Consider the following 20,262-nt stretch of genomic DNA (forward strand, 5'->3'; position numbering starts at 1 on the left):
AATCATTGGAATGCTGCCAGTTAATTCACATACACAAAAGGCGATGGCCCAGAAGAAGAACAGTAGCCAGAGTAGCGACCCTGAATAGCGCCTGCCAGCCACGCCCATCCGAACACTGGGTGGCTGAGCTTGGCATTTATACTTCCACTTAATTAGGTAATAAATGATTGAAGAAATTATGTCTAGACGTGAGGACAATTCCGATGGCAGAAAGCACAAGCAAAAGCAGCGAGCGAGCGAGAACTTGACAAGCAGCCAATTCATTTGGCACGTGAGGGGCTAAAGTGTTACCAACACATATGAACAAAAGTCTCTCACACACACATAATGATATATGCTGCTGTGTGTGTATGTGTGTGTGTTTTCATTTGATGTTGAAAATTCGAGCATTGTGTCTGTTGTGATGAGCAAATTATTCGATTGACAAACAAATGCTGTTAAAATTGTAAACAAATTTTTGAGGTGAACGTTTTTTGGCAACAAGCTGCCACTAAGTGGCAAAGCATTTGTCATGCCTATTGTGCGTATGTGTGCGAGTGTGTGTGAGTGTGTGAGTGCGCCACGCGCTTCATGTTGCCCCATGCGGTACGTGAATGTCAAATTAATGAATCGCAATGAATGCGAGCCGTATTCGCATTCGCATTCGTATTTTATTTTTGCTATCAGTTTATTATTGCCTCGATGTTCGCTTTATGCCACTCGCAACATTGTCAGAGTGTGTGTGTGTGCGTGTGTGTGTGCTTGGTTGCTGTGGCTGCTGTGACTGTTATTTGCTCGTATGATGATGCTTAGGTCGCAGCTCGACAAGGCCGTGTGTATGTGTGTGTGTTGTCGCACGCACATTTCTCTGTCTGCCATGATTACGTGTTTGCCATTTTATCACTAAAACTGTTGCGCTTCTCTGCATGTGCTTATTGCCCCCGAATACTTCCCTACTCCCCTCTGCTGCTGCTCCAAGGCAACGGCAATGGCAACTTTGTCTGTCTCTCTGCTTGCTTTGTTTGGTTTCTGTTCCCACTGATGCTGCTGCTGCTGCTCAGTGCTTTGTTCTGCTTGGAATTGCCTTTTATTTTCTGTTAATTGAAGTTGCTGCCATCACATTTTTCTTTTTTTTTTCTCCCCCCTCCACATACACACACATATATATGTGAAGAGCGGCAGTCGGCTTGTGTTTTTCCTTTTATTATCGGGTCTACGTTTTGCCTGTTTTTGCAATTTTAATTAAAAACGTGTTTATAACAGCGCAAAATGTTGATGAGTGAGCAGAATAATTTATTTCAAATATACAAAATAAAATGCCAGCCACTTAAACATACACACACATACTACACGAAGAGAAGGGGAAGAGAAGAGTATGTGCTGAGTTAAGGCAATAATTGGCAATATTCGTGCCAGGTATTTGAATCAGCTTCATTCATTCAACTATTTCCCTCTCAACTACAGAATAGAAGTTGCGGAATTTATTCGTATTAATTGCCAGCACCTAAAAGTATGCAACACTTTTTTTACACTATGTTCGTATGTTGCCAGCACATGACATTGGCAACATTAGAGAGAGAAAAGAAGTGCGAAGGAGATTCTTAGCCATTACGAATTCCTTTGCATAACTCTGAGGGAATCTATATTGCCTTGCAACCACATTGGCACACTGCAGAATATGCGCTGCAGCACAAAGAATTCAATTCAATTGATATTCAAATGCGCATTGCGAACACGCCAAGACATCGGCATCCATTATTTGTCGATTTTACACATGGCAGCGAAAAAAAAACCGAAGGCAAAGCCGATAAAAAACAAAAATGAAAAACTACGGGACGCCAAGGAAAAGCAAGTAAGAAAGCTGTAGTTAAAAGTGTACGACTTTAAAGCACCTCATTCGTAATTTATTTACATATTTCATAAAGAAGTGTAAATCACAGATTTATAACATATTTAACTGGAAAAACATTGGACATTGTTATAATTATTAATTAAGTATAGCGACAGATGAAAAAAATTTCAGCTATGGTCTGCATTATCAGAAATAGTAATATTCATTTAACTGAAATGTTGATCATTTTATTTCGCACTGTACTTTTTACTATCAAATCTACTTTGTCATGAGTCGTGTAATTCCTAATGTCATATCAGTCACAAGCCTAAATAATTCACGTTTCTTTCTTTATTGTTAAATCAAACCAAAATCAAACAATAAACTAGAGCACAGATGTCATTGTACTTTATATAGTCGGAATTGCGGTTAAGTCATAATCTTATATTCTGTCTATAATATGAGTAAAATCCATATAGAAAATTTAAACATTTTAATTGCGTCACAAGCGATTAGCATGCGTATTTAATTGAATGAAATCTCACAAATGCCAAAAATGTTGAGATTCGGACTCGGATGAAGTCATAGTACCTTATCACTCATGGGTTTCAATGTATTTGTAATACGCGCCTATTAAAGAGAGCATCAATTCAAGATCGTGATTTAGTTCTGTTTTGTACTCGACTGTTAGCAGTTGCTAAAATCAAAATGAGGCAAATAATAATAATACAACTTTTCATACTTGCAGTACATGCAAATTTCACAACATACCTCGAGGTAAGAGTCAACATTTCAAGTGATGTAAAGTGAGTGCTAAAATTGAATATTCTTTATCATTACTAGACTCTTCAAACGCTCCCGCAAGAGATAGAAGAAATACAACAAAGTGATGATAGAGACTCAATCATAAAAGACTTGCGCGAAAAGCAGGAAATGAATGAGGCATTGATAAAGCAATTGCAAGCGCAGATTCATTTCCAAACTGAAAGCAGATTAGCTGAAAATGTAAGGTCGCAGTTACAAATTGATTATCACAAGCAAACTATTGAAAGATTAAATGAAACCAACAAACTTTTCGAATATTATGATAAATGTAAAGATGAATTGGCCGATAAATCGAGTAGTTTAAAAATTTGTCAATTTCAAGTAAATCAACTCAATTCAAGTTGTGTTGATAGCGATGAAAAGATTCTAGAATACACTGATAAGCTGCAAAATATTATAAAATATCAACAAGGAAATGAGTTGAACCTAAAAATGAGTGAAGTGAAGTTAGCACAAGCGGAAATACATCAACAATCATGTGAAGCAGAACTTGAAGAACTAAAGGCGAAGTCGAACGATAATATTCCCGCTAGTTGTATTCCATATAGCGAGTATTCTGGAGTTCATCAAATAAAGGTTTCTGGCATGGATGCCTTTGATGTTTTGTGCGATAGTCAGTTTGCCGGATCTGGTTGGATAGTTATTCAACAGCGAGTCGGTGGAGATGAGAATTTCAACAGGGATTGGAACTCATACCGCGATGGCTTCGGTTCTTTCGATAGTGATTTTTTCCTTGGCTTGGAGAAAATCCACCTTCTGACGAAATGGCGTCGCTACGAGCTCTTCATTCATTTAGTTGATGTAAAAGGCGGTGTAAGACATGCTCGATATGATGACTTTAAACTATCTGATGAGGAGCATGGTTACGCCTTGCAGTTGGGTGGATTCAGTGGAAATGTTTGGGAAGCGTTGCGAAGCGGTGAAAAAATGAAGTTCTCAACATTCGATCGAGACAACGACGCTTCAACTCACAATTGTGCAGATCTCTACAAGAGTGGCTGGTGGTATTCCAAATGTTATAATAGGTATGTATTCTAAATTGATATTTTGATTGTGATATATGATAGATAACTAATTATTTTTTTTTATGTCTTCGTCTGCAGTAACTTAAATGCTATATATGGACCCGATCTGAATTGGTTCAAGAGTCAGCCAATTAAAGAAGCAAAGATGCTTATACGTCCCAGAGATTAGACCAGCAAGTAAGGATAAGTTCGAAATTGCAATCTGAAATTTGATTTGAGATTATCAACAAATATCACAATAGATTATTAACTAACTTAGCAACGATTAACTAAAGCAGCAATAATATCGAAAAAGAATTCAATAACCGAATTATTTTAAAATGCAGTAATTGTGCAATAGTGTATTTTTAACTCAACTATCAACGATTTGTTAAGAAAGCATAAATGACATTTTAGTATATTTTTTAGTACTATAGTTTTTTTAATTGTATGTTATCTTGTAATTAATTAAAACAACAATGTTCAAAACATACTTTTACATATTTTTTTGTAATCATTTTCATAGAAGATAGGACTTTAAAAAATGTAGTTGGCTAATTATGCTGGAGAAGAATTCATAGAGAGGCAAGCCTAAAAATATCACTATTTTCTTATGGTTGATCATAAATATTGCAAAAACTTATCTTTTATACAGAATTTTATCCTTTTATCCTTTAATGAAGTAAAATTTAAATTGCCTTATTTTTAGCCCCTCTTTTTAAGCAATTTTTAGCAAAAGAATTGTTGAAATTTTGTACAATAAACTTCTGCTTTATAATATAAACTTCTGCTAACAGTTTTTATGGTTAAACCCCACTTAATATTCCTCAGCTTTCATTGGGAAAAGGGTATTTAAAGATAGATAGATAGTTGGCCACGAAAAAAACATCAGGCTGAAGATGGAGTGCGATGGAGAACACGCAGGCATGCCTACGACTATTCATTAGAGATGCAACTGTTGGCCAATGAACAATGGGCTATTGCTGATAACTTGGCTCCGGCTTATTTAAAGTGTGCGATGCTATGCGATGCGATTGCGTTGTGCAATTCAATTTTGCAACGAATATTACAACGCCATTTGCCAAACTCAGCACCTTTTTTTTGGGCTTGGGCCGAAACAAGACTTTGTCGGCCCAGGCGAGTGCAACAAACAAAGCAATACGAGGGGTGAAGGGGAGCAAGGAGAGAGAGAGAGAAGCGGCTGGATCTAGCAGCTAGGAGCCAAGAGGCAGCCATGCATCATTTGCATAGCCCAATGGGGGCTAGCCAGCAGAAGAAGAAGTCGAAGACGGAGAAGAACAAAGCCAAGGCGCAGCCAAGCCAAAGGCAGGCAGTACTCTGGACCCAAAGACAGATAGTCGGAGGGGGACGGGAGGAACGGGAGGATACAGACTGGCAGCGTTCGATGCGCTCAAGTGTAGAAATAACACAAAATACTCGTACTCGTTGATGGGAAAACGGGAATCCGAATAACCGGTAACAGCAACGGAAAAATGCTAAGGAGCCAAATACTTGAACATTTGCAAACGCGGCAAAGTAGCGAAAATTTGCAAATTGATTGCATTCCAGTGCCAAGCAGAAGCCGCTGCAGCTGCATCACTGTTCCTCCCCCTCCACCTCCCCCATCTCACTGATTTTTGGAGGTGCAGAGAGCGAGAGAAGCCAAACATCCAGAGAGATATGAAATCTTCTCGAGTGCAAATTTTGCACATTTTTGCGAGTAACTTTTGGGAATTTCTCGAGATATCGATGCAATGGCAAATGGCACAAGGCACCAAAACTCGTGCCCCAAAAGCAAGGCACAAAGTATTCGAACTATCAGAAGTGCAGGCATATTAAATTAATGTCGAATCGAACTGAAGGAAGAAGCAGAGTTTGGCTGTCAATCATATTATGTAAATCTAGGGCGCAATTAATTGAGTGAGTGCACAAGAAGAATAACTTTAAGTTAATTTCAAGCAGAGAGTGAGAAAAAATCGAAGTGAGGGAGTAGAAGATGTGTCTCAAATGATTTTGCGCATGTTATGTGCATCATTTGAGAGCTCATAAAATATGCAAGCACTTTGTCGCACATTGTTTGCCCAGCGGGTCGAAAACCGGAGTGCGAAGCAATGACAAGAATGTGCGGGCGGGGGCAGTGAAATGAGAAAAATGCGAAAAATGAGTGGCCATGTCGGACGGAGAGCAACAGCAACAAGATGACACCTAGTGCAGAAACATGAACACATGCCTAATAAATAATTCAAGGCGCAACAAGCGGACAACAAGCTCACTTGCGGTACATTGCCCGACTGTCGACTGTCGACTGGCAACATTTTCATCCGACCCACTGACCAAGACAGCCTTCAATCTGGCCGGCCAATATTAAGACAAGATTGAAATCTGCTCACAAATGTTATTTGTGTGTGTGAGTGTGTGTCCTTGAATAGTGCTGTTAACGTCTGTTTTGTCCGTCTGCCTCAGCATATGCGGGTCATTTGCTGACAGAAAGTTTAAGGTGCTAGCTGGCACTTCGAAAAAAATCTCTATGGAACATTCGAATTGAACAACTGCAATCGAGTACATGCAAATCTATAAGAGAGACAAGCAAATGCTTTTAGCTAACCGAATTTGACGTACGACACGAGAGTGATTGCCAAAAGTTGTTATCAGATAAATGAATTGTGGCTGCTTTATGTTTCTCGTTTCTTTCTTTTTTTGGTGAACATAAAATCTGCTGATGTGTTTATGAAATTTATATCATAAATGGTCGAAATGTTGATGCCGTATGCTATAGACATAATCAAGTCGTACATATTCAAATATGCAGGAGAGAGCAAAATTATTTTGTTACTCGATGCAAAAGAGTCGAGAAATGAAAAATGAGAGCACAAAAAATCATTTAGCATAATGATTAAAATAAATCATATTACGCGCTAGAGACACGAAGTGGAGTGAAACACCAACCATCCAGCCAGCCATACAGCCAGCCATCCAGGCAGTTAGGCAGACATATGTGAGCCTCTAAAGCAGCAACGAGCGAGAGAGCGAAAGGACATTACGTATACGCCACGTAAAACCGGCCACGTTGAACACAAACAAATGCAAACAGACAAACAAAAATGATTTATAAATTGGCACGACGTGCATAAAATGCTGAGCAGAAAAAATTTCCACTGCATACGTAATGAGGCTGGAGACTCAACACACACATAGAACTCGTGGTCTGTTTGCTGGGCCCAAGCAAACTCCACATTGTGCTAGAGTCCTGTGTGTTTATGTTTGTGTGTGTGTGTGTGTGTGTAGACAGGCTGCACGGCTGGACGATGACTTCCGAATCATGTGAGTGCGAAAGAAGTGGCATTTAAATGCGCGCATTTATTCACTTATAAATGCTACAAATAAAAATATGCTAAGGGAATATGCTAAAGAGCCAGACCGGAGACGGAGTCGGAGACGGAGCCGGATTCCCCACCAACCAAAAATAAGGCCAAGTATAGCCCACAAAGTGCACCAAAACTTTGCTAGAATTATAGTACCTATATACTATACGAGTGCTGTGTGTGTGTGCGTGTGTGTGCATGTACTTTAAATCTCATTTGGCCTGCAGCGCACTATGGCCATTTTTTTAAGAGTATAACTTTAAAATGAACAGCATTTTGTAAACTATTTTTTTCAGCTCATGATATGTTGTAGCATTTTATGAAATTTCTTTAATAACCTTCAAGCTAAGTTTAATTTGTTGTATATTAATATTATTATAAATTGTAGTACCAAATTATAAATGTTGGTCCCTTTTTTGTTTTTTATAAATCAAATAAATATATAAAATTCATCCAAATTGCATTATTAATAAAAAAAAAATTCTATGTTAAGGAACTGACAATTTCGACAATTTTCCCTTGTCGATTTTCGTTAATATTTCAATTCAATGTATAATTTATTTTTTTATAGAGGTTGCTTACATCAAACATTATCCAAAAGACTAAAGTAACATTATCGTATTTTAAAAGCTGGTAAGATAATAATACTTAATAATTTGCATTAATATTAATATAGATTCCATGTCAATAAAAATATATTTTAAAATTTAATTATTTTCATATATTTTTTCATGTTTTAAAAGCTCTAAAGATCTATTTCATTTTTCGATCGAAGAAGAAGCAACCACATCTGTAATTTATCCTAAATTTTAGATTTTACTCCACCGTGCAGTGGCTTAGAAATTTTTGAGCAGAGCAGAGCGAAACAGAAGAGAGTGCGAGCGAGCGAGCGAGAGTGAACGCGAAAAAGAATGAAAAAAGGCTATTTTAAGGCTTGTGGCTGTAACGGCGACCATCATCCAAACACTATCACTATGCAACGCAAGCCACTTTACACCACTCACACACACTCACACATACACACACACACTCTGAGACTAGCATACGCACACATACGCTCAGTACGCACGCACATATGCCATGAATTTCATTTAGTTTGTACGTGTATGCGTTAGTTAATATTCCACACGTATCTATGTTAAAGAGTACGCATATGTGTCTGTGTGTCTGTGTGTATAAGTGTGTGTGCTTGTTGCCTTTAAATTACTTAAACCATAAAGAAAACTTATGTGTGAATTTGTGTGCACAGCAATATGCTGCGTTTGATGATGATGCTTTAACTGCGCGGCGCGCTCTTGTTGTGTAATATATATTTTAATTAGGTTTCAAATTAAGGCCATAAGCACAGAAGCTCAAGTACAAGTTGATGGTATTCATATTTCGCCATAAATTATGCGTTTCAATAACTTAGGCAACCGATTATGTTTCTCTCGATGCTCAAAGGAAAATGCATGCTCCGTTTATCAGCAACATTTCTTGCATGTGCATCCTGCCTCGCTGTCTTTTTAATAGCTGTCATGCGAACTGCACGAAAAGAAATCAGAGCTAAAGGAATCTGGGAAGCCAAGAGTCAGAGCAGCGTGAAATTTTCGTGATGATAATGCGGCACACGTGCACTAAAATGCAAGCACTTAAAATATTTATAAGCTACAGCAAAAGGTAGCAAGTGCAACATTTTTTCGGCACTGCGAGATAAATCATGGCCGGAAGGCAGTCAGCTGAGTTGCTGTTGCCTTGTTCAAATGAAGAAAAATGGAACTTGCCATGTTGTTGCTTGCAACTTGCAGTTTAAGTTGTAGTCGCGACAGCAGCTGAGAGAACAATCACGACACCAAAATACAGCTGAACGTCCATAAACAATAGCAAACTCAGCATGAGAGACACTCTCTGACCTTGTCAAACCGCACTTTGCTGATGGAATTTCATCATTCAAGGGGTGAGGGAGATTGATGTACCAAAAAAATGAGAAACAAAGAAAGAAAGCTACAATCGAGTGTGCTGGACTGTGAGATACTCGCTAATGGAAAAAGTCAGTGGAGTATTATTTGTAAAATATACCAAATTAACAGAATTAAAAATACTGGAATATGCCGAATGTTCATTTTGGTATATCGATATACTGTAACATTTATAAATATGTCATATATTACAAAATATGCGTACTTTTCCTAATAAATTAATATACTGAAAAATACTAAAATATAACGAATGCTAATATTGGTACATAAATATACAATTGCATTCAAAATATACCATATCAGCAGTACAAAATATACCAACTTGTGCTACCAAATTAATATACTGAAAAATGCTAAAATATGCCTAAAGCTAATTTTGGTATATTGATTATTACTATACTACTATTACATTCAAAATTTACCATGGAGTGCAAAATATAGCAACTTGTCATAACAAATTAATATACTGAAAAATACTAAAATATGCCGAATGCTAAATTTACTATATCGATGTACTATTACAATCAAAATATACCAACTTGTTCTATTCCAATTCGATTCTATTCGATTTTCAAGGGCGGTAGTGAGCAGACAGACAGACAGACATGGCTATATCGTCTCTTTATGGGGTTGGAGATGTCTCCTTCTAGCTGTTACATACATTCGTAGCGGCACAAAGTTATAATGCCCCTTTACCCTATGAGTAGCGGGTGTAAAAAAAACTGTGTGTAAAGGTCAAATTTATGCGAGAAAAATGTCAAAGCTGCATGGCTGAAAGTGTCGCGAAAGTGTTGACAAAGTGCATGATGATGCGTTTAAATATTTTATGTCTTTTGCAAAATAAGGCGCATAAATATTTTGAGTGCGAAAACGTGTTGTGGTCTGAGGTGAAACTGAAGCACCTTATTACGCGGCGACCGTTGCCTGGACGATTGATTGTCTTGACAACGCTCAATTAGTGGAGGCAAAACTTTAACTACAGGCCTTTTGTTACTTTTTTTTGAGTTAAGGCACTTTAGAAATTCCATTGAACAACAACAGTTGTCATGTGAGCCGTTTGAAGAGCTGCTCCTTCTCCTGTTCTTACGGTTGCTTATTTTAGGCTTACGAGTATTTACATGTCGATTGTAAATTGTTTTTCGTGTTTTAGCACACTTATCACTTTAGTGCTTTGTTATTTATACGTTTTTGTGCTGCTGTTTTGTTACATTTGCGTTGCTTAGAAATCGGCAAAGATGTCAAGATTTTGATATTGAGAGGCTGCCGCCGATGTCGATGCCGATGCCGCAAATGGAGCAATCCCCGAGGTGATACGCTCTGACAGACTGCCGTAGATTTGAAGTGGCAGCTGCTCAGGCTCAGACTGCGACTACGGTTAAAGTAGTAAGTCGTAAGTGGCGAACAAGAAATCTCTGATATATGTGCATATATCACATGTCAATCTAATTTCATTTTTACGCCCCAACAAGTCGGCAATCGAGGTCTACGGCATATGGCCAACACCAACACTGTGTTGGCATTCGGCAACAAACAATTTTTTTGACAATTTGACAAATCGTGTATAGACATTTGCTGACGGGCACTCAGAGGAGCAGCAGCAGCAAAAAAAAAACTCGCACGTGACTGTGCGAACCCATGTGTGAGGAGGCGCTTGGCATTCTTATCCAATTGAGGCCAAGGCTTCAAAGAGCAGCGGCAGCAACAGTAACAGCAACAGCAGCGGGGCATCAAAACAGAACGCAAAGCTAAATCAACAGCAAGAGCAACGACAGCAGGGATAACGGCGGTGGCAACTGTAAAATTCAATGAATTGGAAAATGTTTTGTTAGCTCTTGTCATTATTCAGTGGCAGACATGCAGGTGGCACAAAAGCATTGCCTACTTTTCAGGGCCGTTGGGGGCGGGGGTGGGGGGAGCAGCTGCCATCACACAACACAACAAATCGTCAGCTAAATCTGGGCTGACATGTAAAAATGAAACAAAAGCATTCAGCCAACTGCTGCCAGAGCTGTAACTGTGTGCGTTTCAATACTCGTAAATTGAATAATTATGTGCAAATACTCTTCTCGTATGCAAATTACCAAACAAAACCAGAAAAATACTGCATACACATATATATTTAAATATATTTGTGTGTGTGTGTATATAATTTGTAGAATTGCTGCGGGCGCGAGTGTAAATTGAAATTTTCATGAAATCTGCTGGGCTCTGACTCATCAAGCTTTAAAAAAAATACAACGTGTGGGTGTGAGTGAGACAGTGCCAGCGATTCGGAGGTGAGAGAGGGAGGGAAAGAGAAAGAGAGAGTGAGAGTGAGAGTTATGGGCGGCACGCGTTTTATGAAATCATTTCAAACGCCTTTGTTGAAAGCGTCGTCGCGACGTCGGCGTCACTTTGTTTATTACTTATTTACCCGCACACACACACACGCGCAAATTTATGCACACAAATAAAATGAAAGTAAATGGATTTATCTGCGGCACAGAGCAGCACACACAAACACACACACACGCACAACACACATCGACGGCCATTCGAGGGTCGTGCCTTGGTCCTTGGCACCGCGAGCATTCATTGGGGACACATTAGCCAGAAGACAGACGCCAATGCTGTGGCCAACACACACACACACATGAGTGCAAATGCAAATACGGTAAGCACACACTCACACTTACACACACACTCACATGCTAATATGCTCGTAAAAAGGCAATTTCCACAAATTCGACGCCTCTCACCTTGGCATTCTTAAACATTTCTTTGGCTGTTGTTGATTTTGTTACTGCCATTGTTGTGGTTGTTGTTATTTTGTGGCTGTTGTTGTTGGCTAACTCAATTTTCTATTGCTAAATCTTCTTCGCTCTGCTGAGGCTCATAAGCAGCTGCCCAGCAGCAATGCATAACTTGTGCTACACACACACATACATACACAACTAACAAGTCAGATAGCTATACTGGAAGGTGGACTTTGAGATATCCATTACCTATTTTCAATAAAATCAAAACAATGCGATGTTCTTATAGAAATATACCGAAATTAAATACCGAAAAATACTTAAATATACCGAAATTGTATACCAAAAATACTTCAATATGCCAATCGGTACTAAACTAAAAATATACCAAAATTATATGTCAAAAAATACTTTTATATTCCGGAGACTATATTTGGTATATCGATATACTATTCTATGTTAAAAATATACCATTTCGTTTAAAATATACCAGATGTACCAAGAATCACAAGTATACATACATAGCTTCAAAATTACGCTAGAGACACATAGTCATAACAACCTTTCATCCTATGTGTAGCGGGTATAAAAATACACATCGACACCTAGTCGTATACTTGTTCTTCTCTTGCGTCCCTTCACACATTTATTTCAATTTTTACAACATCGACGCACAATTCCCAGACTTGGCTAATGTTAACTTCAACCTCGATTATGTACACTTAATTTGCATGGAATGCCATTGAAATATTTATAAATAACATCCATTGATTGCAAATCACTTTAAAAGCTTTAACAAAACATAAGAGATAAAGCTATATTAAATTCAAGTACGTATAGTATTTAAAGTGCTACACAGCTCAACACTTTAATTGGCCAAAATGATTACAATTGTGCAATATTATTAATTAGAACAATTTATGCTGCAATTTCATTTGATGGTCATTTAATAGACATTTTCATTAGCTTCGAGATTGGAATATTATTGCACAATTTATGCTTAAGCAAAGAGTTGCTACTCAAATAGTCTTTAATTTCATAGCAAATACTTTGGCATTAAAATTATATAAATAGGCATATTATCGCAACACCAAATGTCCGCCTACTTTCGACTGATTGCCAGAGATTTAAGCCAGTCAAAATCATGGAAAAATCCAATAGTCAGCTTGAGTCAAGTTTGGCGGCGGCAGGAAGAGCGCCAAACAACGACAACATACTAACAAAAGTCAAAGCTATTGTAATAAATGACAGCAGACAGCTGGAAGTAAAGCACGAGCAAAGAGTGGGAAGCGAAGAGGAGACAGTGTTTGGCGGGGTCAAAGGGCAGCGTTTGGCTTTTGGCAAATGCCAGCACTGCAAATCCTCGACGCTGCCGCCAAAGTGATATCCACTCGAAATGGCATGCCTGTGAAATTTTCTAGCATTTTAGCATCATTAGCATTGATTTATGATTAAGTTCAACCTCAATTTTCAGTTAAATCGTTTTCCATGCCGGCAAAATGCCGCTGCTCAGACGTCCTGGCACAATCCTTGTGCTCTTCGCTTCCAGTTTCGAGAATGAAGATGAAGATGGCGAGGGAGGCAACTCAGCTTCTACTTTAGCTCTCTGTGTGTGTGTGTGTGTGTGTGTGGGAGGCACAAACGTCGAAAACAAGAAATCAGAAATCAGAGTAACTGCGATTCTCACAATCGGACGCACTGATGTGTATAATGATCTTTAGCTGGGATTTAAAACGGATAATAAATAATAAAAATACATGGCACCGGATGGAAGGGAAAAGTAACAAAAGGAGACGAAGACGAAGCAGCGCGCTGCTGCTGCTGGAATTGAGGTCTTCAGCTTATTGCGAACTGTGGGCTTACTCAACTAAGTCAGCTGCGAGCTTCATAAAAAATGAATTGTTAAAAGGCCACACGCCGAAATGCTTACGAATATAAATGCGAACTGCCACAAACAAATCTAAAGTTCGAGCGAATATCGCATTCGAGTATTTTAGGCCCACAAAAAAATGGAATGACAATGACAAAGGCCAGTTAATATATGATCCTAAACTAGACGTAGGTAACGTGTACTTAGCGATGGGAATTGAAATAAATAGAATTTGTTAATGGCCGAGTCACGTAATAAACTGAAAAACTAACTAAAATGAATGATACTGAAATGTTTTGTAAGTCGTTAAAGAACTCGTAATCGGACCGACAAATGCTCAACAAATTTCATTGCACAACAAATCAAATGCACAATACAACTTAATAATATTTCCGTTTATCAGACAAGGGCTGCGCTTCGGGACCGGGACTGGGACTGGGACCAGGAACAGAAACAGGAACAGGCCGAGCATATTTGAATAATGCTGTTCAATAAATGGAATTGCCTTCATTCAGCTGGCTTCCCGTTGTCGGCGTCGTCGTCTTCGACCTTTTTGTGGGCGACTGCGATTGCGATGCGCGATGCCGACACACACACACACACACACACACACACACACACACACACACACACACACACACACACACACACACACACACACACACACACAGGATATTCACATGGTTGGCAGCTATTTTCTCGGTTCAAGCGAATGGCAGCGAGTGGCGGCAGCCGGCAGCTGCAACTACAGCAATCCCATTGAAATATGGAATAAGTTAAAAGGATTTATTAACTCTTAAAAGCTTCGCACAACAAAGCAAAAAGCCAACACAAACGTATAATGCAGCACACAAAAAGAAAATACTATACATGAAAAAAACGCAAAAGAAAACTGTCTGACTTGCCATCGGGGAAATGGTATATTATGCTACATTGTTATTCATATCTATCAATGCTTCATATATATGCGAAGTAATCATTTTCAATTGCAGAATATTATTCTTCAGCAATCACTAGGTATGCTACACTTGGTAGACCTCAATTAAAGAGTTTTATTTAAAGAAAACTTTGTTAATTCTTTCACATAGAAAAATTTCTAAATATTTCTATATTTTTAATTTAATGAAAATATTCTTAATATCAAATATAAATAACCCCTTTAAAATGCTTTAAACTAAAGGTTCAATAGAGTAGTAACGCACCCTACCGCTAGATGGCGCCACACCTTGCTCCATTCATGTAATTTCATTGCCTACTTTTAGGCTTAAATGCAATTTCTGCTATTATTATTATTACACATGAGAAGCCAATGATTAATTCCATTTAAGCTTTAATTTTCGCTTAATTCCAATGATTTACAAACTAATCTAATTTTGTTACCCATAATCCTGTTTGCCATAGTATTATGAACTTCAACAAAGTACACAAACGTATGCAAATGAATTGAAATAAATTGTACTGTCAATAAAAAATATTGCAGTCTCGAAAAGTGCATAGTAAAATCTCGTACAACGAAAGCGCATAGAAGTAAATTGACTTTACGGGCATGTTACCAGGACAACAATGCCAACATTCTAAAAAACTTCAGCAGGCGATGCGGGCTGTGCTTTGACACACAAAAAAAGGAATGAAAAACAAATGCAAATGCAAATAAATAAACAAAGTTTGCTGCACAAAGTATAACGCTGAATGTGAACGAATGTATTCATACATTCGACGTTGCGCTAAAGCAGTTACTTTTCTGGCCATGGCCAGAAGAGACATCATTTTCTTTTGTGCCATGATTTGAATTAAACACGTCTTATGCGCTCGCCTCGCCATCGTTGTGTATGTGTGTGTGTGTGTGCTATATCTATGCAGCTTTCGTTTCGCTCAATGAAAATTAGCACACTTTTCACATTTTTTACTCTCACCAGCTTCATTTCGTTTCTTTGCTGCTGCTCTTTGTGTATGTTTTAGTGTAGCTGCTGTATCTAACCAGTTGCAGTTTTTTTTGCTTTTTTTTCTGTGCGCTTGCTTTTAATTCGTAAATTCAAAAGTTCGGAAGCTGTTAATAATGTGGACAGGCGCACGACACAAGTATTTCATTAGAGTAGCAGCCATGGACATGGATACGGACACAGACTACACTCTCGTTTCCAGCTTGCCACTTTCCACATAGCCATTTTGTATGAGCTATTTTGCGATGTGCAAAAGCTCTTTCAAACTGCCAAGTGTGAAAAGCAATTACACAGCGCGCCGGGCAAATGAAAGAAAAACTAATTAAATCCTTTGTGCAATACAATCAAGTGAGGTGCTAAAATGAAACCAAAGTACAATTGCAAGCGTGTACTATAACAATAAGTTCAATGCAATTGATATGCCATTTTTATAGCTAGTCGATTAACAGGTGCTAAGCTGAGCATCATCATCATCATTACCCTCCCTCCCCGTCCTCCTGTTTTGGAATTTATCTACTTATATTCATTCGCTTAGCATAACGATCGAAAATTCGAATCGAAATTCTGCAGCACTTGCCCTTAATGGTATGTAAATCAAAGTGTCTTCACTCTGTCTGCATTGCGGCAAAGCGGCTTTTCCCACCGAAAAATCGTTTGAATTATGTAAATGCTTGAAGGCAAATCAATATGCTTTCATTTTCAGCATAAATGCCACATAAACGACATCTATCTAGATGTAAGCGTGCTTAAGTTATGCATTTCCCCCATTTCCAAAGCTAACAATGTCAAATGAGGAACGCAGCTGCTTCTATTGCTCAACTGAAGATGGACCACACTGACATTGTCGGTCATAAATTTCACTGCAAAAGAAGCAATCAGGAGGTGGACGGAGATGGGGGTCAACTAAAAGTATGTCTCGGGCAGGTGCATCTAGCCATCCATCCATTTACCTGCCCCCGTTTGTCTATTGGACTGCATTGATTTATGCCAATCACGATTTACTAATAACTCAGTGGCGAAAAGCGACGAGAGCTGCCCTCAACAATGTTGCTGTTGCTGCTGTTGCTGTTGCTGCCGCGAGTCCTGTCATAATGGCAGTCATTTGAGGGTTAAATTGGATATGCCACTTGCGTTGACAAGTCGGTCACGTGCCATGCCCCTAACAGGCGCACATAATTGACGTTTCATTAGCAGCATTTTTAAGCGAATTACCATGCAAATAACGGGCCAGAAATTCCACAGAGACACACACACACACACCCGCACACTTCACTTTAAAGTTGTCCACATAATTAAAAAAAAAAAGGGGCAAAACTCTAATGATGCTTACGAGTATTTTTCAACTGGTCAAGTCGAAGTCATAAAAACTGTTATTAAGCTTAACACACGCAACGCATATCAACTCAAACAACAACAGCAAAAATTGTGAGACAAATTTCATAAATGATCTAGGATTCAAGAGCAATTTACGACATAATGGTGTTTGAGTGAGGCAAATTATGCCAGCACGAGCCAACGAAATAGACACAACACACAGCTTGGGACACCAGCTAGCCAAAAGGATGTGACTGTGTGGGTGTGTTTGTCTTTTGTATGTGTGGGTGTGTGTGTGGGTAACCTTTTGCCTGCTCTCAACCTTAGACCCTATGTGGACTCATCGTCGTATATATTTTATGTAAATTACAAGATTATGCTGTGATTTGGAACAACTTACAGCTAGCCATGGGCCATGTTTTGGGATCTGTTTTCTGTCTGCTTAACGCATTCCATTTGGCCAACAGACTGTGTCAATTTGTGGCCAACTCGAAGGTGTTGATATGTTTGTTTGCTGTGTGTTGTCTGGCCACAAAACATTAGTTTGGTGCGCAATCTGTTGTGTACTTGGATTAAAAGAAAAATGGTCAAAAATTAATCAGCAGCAACAGAATTCTCTATTTGTAGTTGCAGAGAATAAGAAAGCGAAAAGTATATTAAGTATAAATCAACGAAATAATAATAAATGTACTTGAATGAAAAGTTTAAACAAGATTTAGTCAGTCTGAAAAGAATAATCAGCATCCTTAGAATTTCATTCTAAATTATAAGGACTACGATAGCGAAAAATATATTTAATAGAAATTTTAAAGTTATCTGAAATTTAACTTATGTTAAGAGTGTATTTTATGTGAATTTTTATATTAACTATAATATCTGAACAGAACTTAATCAGCATTGATTAATATTTATTCTTAATTTAAAGAATAAAAGTAGATATACATATATTATATTTAAAAGAATACTTTAATTTATTAAATAATTATCGTCGAAGTGTCTTTTGTTTAATACAATATGCAAAGGAAAAGTAATTAACATCATAGAATTCAATGTGAAATTAGAAGGATTAAGCTAGCAAACATATTTATAGTTTAATAATTATTACGTACACATTTGCTTATAAGTAAATATGTAAACACATTAATATTTACCTACACTATAATTACCAATACTATTAATTGCAAGTTAATATTTGTCGCTATAATTACTGGAGTCAATCGAGAGCTTAACACATAATCAAAAGAGAAAACTCTGCATTGAAATTGTTGCAGTTCTGGGCAAAGTTGTAATAGTTTATAAAAGTCCACTTTTCCCATGGCAGCGGCGGCAAATTTTCTTTCTCTCCCCTTGTCTGTTTATTTTTTTCCGCATCGTGTGGCAGGGAGTGCGAGGGAGGGGGTCAGACGGGCGGGGGGGAGTTAGGCGTTGAAATCCCTTCAATGTGATTAATGACTTGCAAACTTGTTTTCTAATTATTTAACACCCAAAAACTACGACAATTAATTATGTGGCTCAACAATAAAAGCCCTGGTCGACATTGTGGGTGACACACAGACACCAACACACACGCACACCCGCACACATACACAGAGATACATGCTAAGCACAACAATTGCAACTACAACGATAAATTTTATTGTTCACTCGCAAAATGGAACTGGAACTTTTGTGTGAGCATTTTTTTGTTGTCGTTTATCCAAAATGAAATTGTTGAACTTGCCCAACTGCACAGAGATATAAACATATATAGTCGCATACACATATATATGTTATATATAGATATATTTACAATGCAGCTGCGTTAATTGTTTTTCAAGGCACACACACACACACATACACATGTAACTATAGAATTCCCTTAATGGCCACACAACATTCAACATTTGTAGTCAACTTGCAACTTTTTAATTAAACTGAACTGTGACAATTTATTTAAACGATCTCATTGCAAATTGCGTTTAAGCATCGCATTTAGTTGATTTAAATGTTACCCAAAAGCAAAAAACAGACAGAACAGAGCAAAGATAAAATACTTCGACGCTTAAATAAAGTGCGTGTCCTAAAAACAACAAAGGCAAAACAGTTTAGGGAAAAGTCAAGAGGCCAAGTTTGCCGAGGCGAAAAGGCCGCAAAAGAAATCTGCTTAAAGCAATTACATTTGAGCATAATTGGCTTTAATTGTTGTTGGCTGTGGCAGTGGCCACTTTTGCTCTGGCAGCCGGCAAGCCGGCAAGCAGCAAGAAAATCTTCTGCTCAAGTGTAGGTCATAATGGCATCTATCAGTGTGGGCGTCTGTCGAGGGCCGTCGAGAAGCGAGAATGCGGAAACGGAAACAAGCAATTTTGCGGCAAAGTTACGAGTGCCACAGACAACAACAACAACAACAACAACGATGAGAGCGGGAGCGAACAGTCAACAGCATCAGTAAGAAAATAAAGCTGTGCCACAACAATAAACCAGACTACAACAAAAACAACAAAAGCAAAGTTAGGGCGTTGCTCATTAAACTGTGAAGAGTGAAGTGTAAGCGAGGGGGAACCTAAAAAGTGTTGCGAACTAACTGCTAGTGTTGAGCGGTAAACTTGGCTAGAGAGTGTTGCAAATATTTGCGGCTACTTTGTTTGGTCAGTGCGGCGAGTTGGTCAACAAGATAAACAACTCAACTCAACTCGACTCGACTTGAGTCAATTTGTCTCAAGCCTACAAGCCATCAGTCTTAATTGATTAGGAATCACAGTGTTATCAGCTCAACAAACACACTACAAGCTTAATGACAGTGTGAAGAACTAAAACTAAAGCACTCTACTTATAAACAAGTGCACTACTTGTACTTATACAACACAAGCAAGGGGAGTGTTGCGACTGCAACTTAATTAGAAATATTTTCACCAAATTTGAAGAGAAACTCTCCAGCCAACTCCACAGACAGTTCTCTGTCCATTTATATATATAAAAAGCTATATTTTTTTTGTTTTCATGCTTCTTTGTTATGGCTAAACGAGCTTGGCTGCTCATAATGAGTCCGGGAGTCTATACTTGGCTTGCAGCGAGGGCGAAGTTTTAAACAGGCAGCCACTTCACATTTTGTTATGGCGTGTTTTTGTCTGGCTATGCTGACTGTTCTCCTCATTGTTTCCTGCATAAATGTTTAGCTGAAGCAGCGCTAATTAATTGTTTAAGCACTTACGCTCTAATGGCTACACACACACACTCACACTTTGACACTGCTGTGGCCAATGCTGCGTATACTTAATGCGGCTACAGCAACAAAAACAAACAAAAACCCGTGCATGCTTCTTGTCTGCTAAATTATTTTCGCACACTTACAAGTGTCACAATTATGTTGTGGCACATTGCATTGTTGCATGTTGTTTTCATGCGCCAAATGAGACCGCATAAAATGCACGACACCAAAAACAATAACAGAGCCAGAGCCAGAGCAGA

General features: G+C 38.3%; 1 protein-coding gene across 1 annotated transcript; it reads left to right on the plus strand.

The window, feature by feature from the left end:
• The first annotated feature begins 2,946 nt into the window (after positions 1–2,946).
• Positions 2,947–3,835, plus strand: LOC117574415 (fibrinogen-like protein 1). The gene is made up of 2 exons (XM_034258253.2): positions 2,947–3,660; positions 3,739–3,835. The coding sequence occupies exons 1-2, from the start codon at positions 3,068–3,070 to the stop codon at positions 3,827–3,829; spliced, it is 684 nt and encodes a 227-aa protein (XP_034114144.1). The 5' UTR covers positions 2,947–3,067; the 3' UTR covers positions 3,830–3,835.
• Positions 3,836–20,262: the final 16,427 nt, after the last annotated feature.

Source organism: Drosophila albomicans, chromosome 2R (genome assembly GCF_009650485.2).
Source record: "Drosophila albomicans strain 15112-1751.03 chromosome 2R, ASM965048v2, whole genome shotgun sequence".
NCBI classification, from domain to species: domain Eukaryota; kingdom Metazoa; phylum Arthropoda; class Insecta; order Diptera; family Drosophilidae; genus Drosophila; species Drosophila albomicans.

Bases quoted from the DNA above. Each gene is read 5' to 3' on its own strand.
- LOC117574415 (XM_034258253.2), top strand. From the start codon at position 3,068: ATGAGTGAAGTGAAGTTAGCACAAGCGGAAATACATCAACAATCATGT. The intron at 3,661-3,738 runs GTATGTATTCTA...CTTCGTCTGCAG, and splicing joins TATTCCAAATGTTATAATAG to TAACTTAAATGCTATATATG.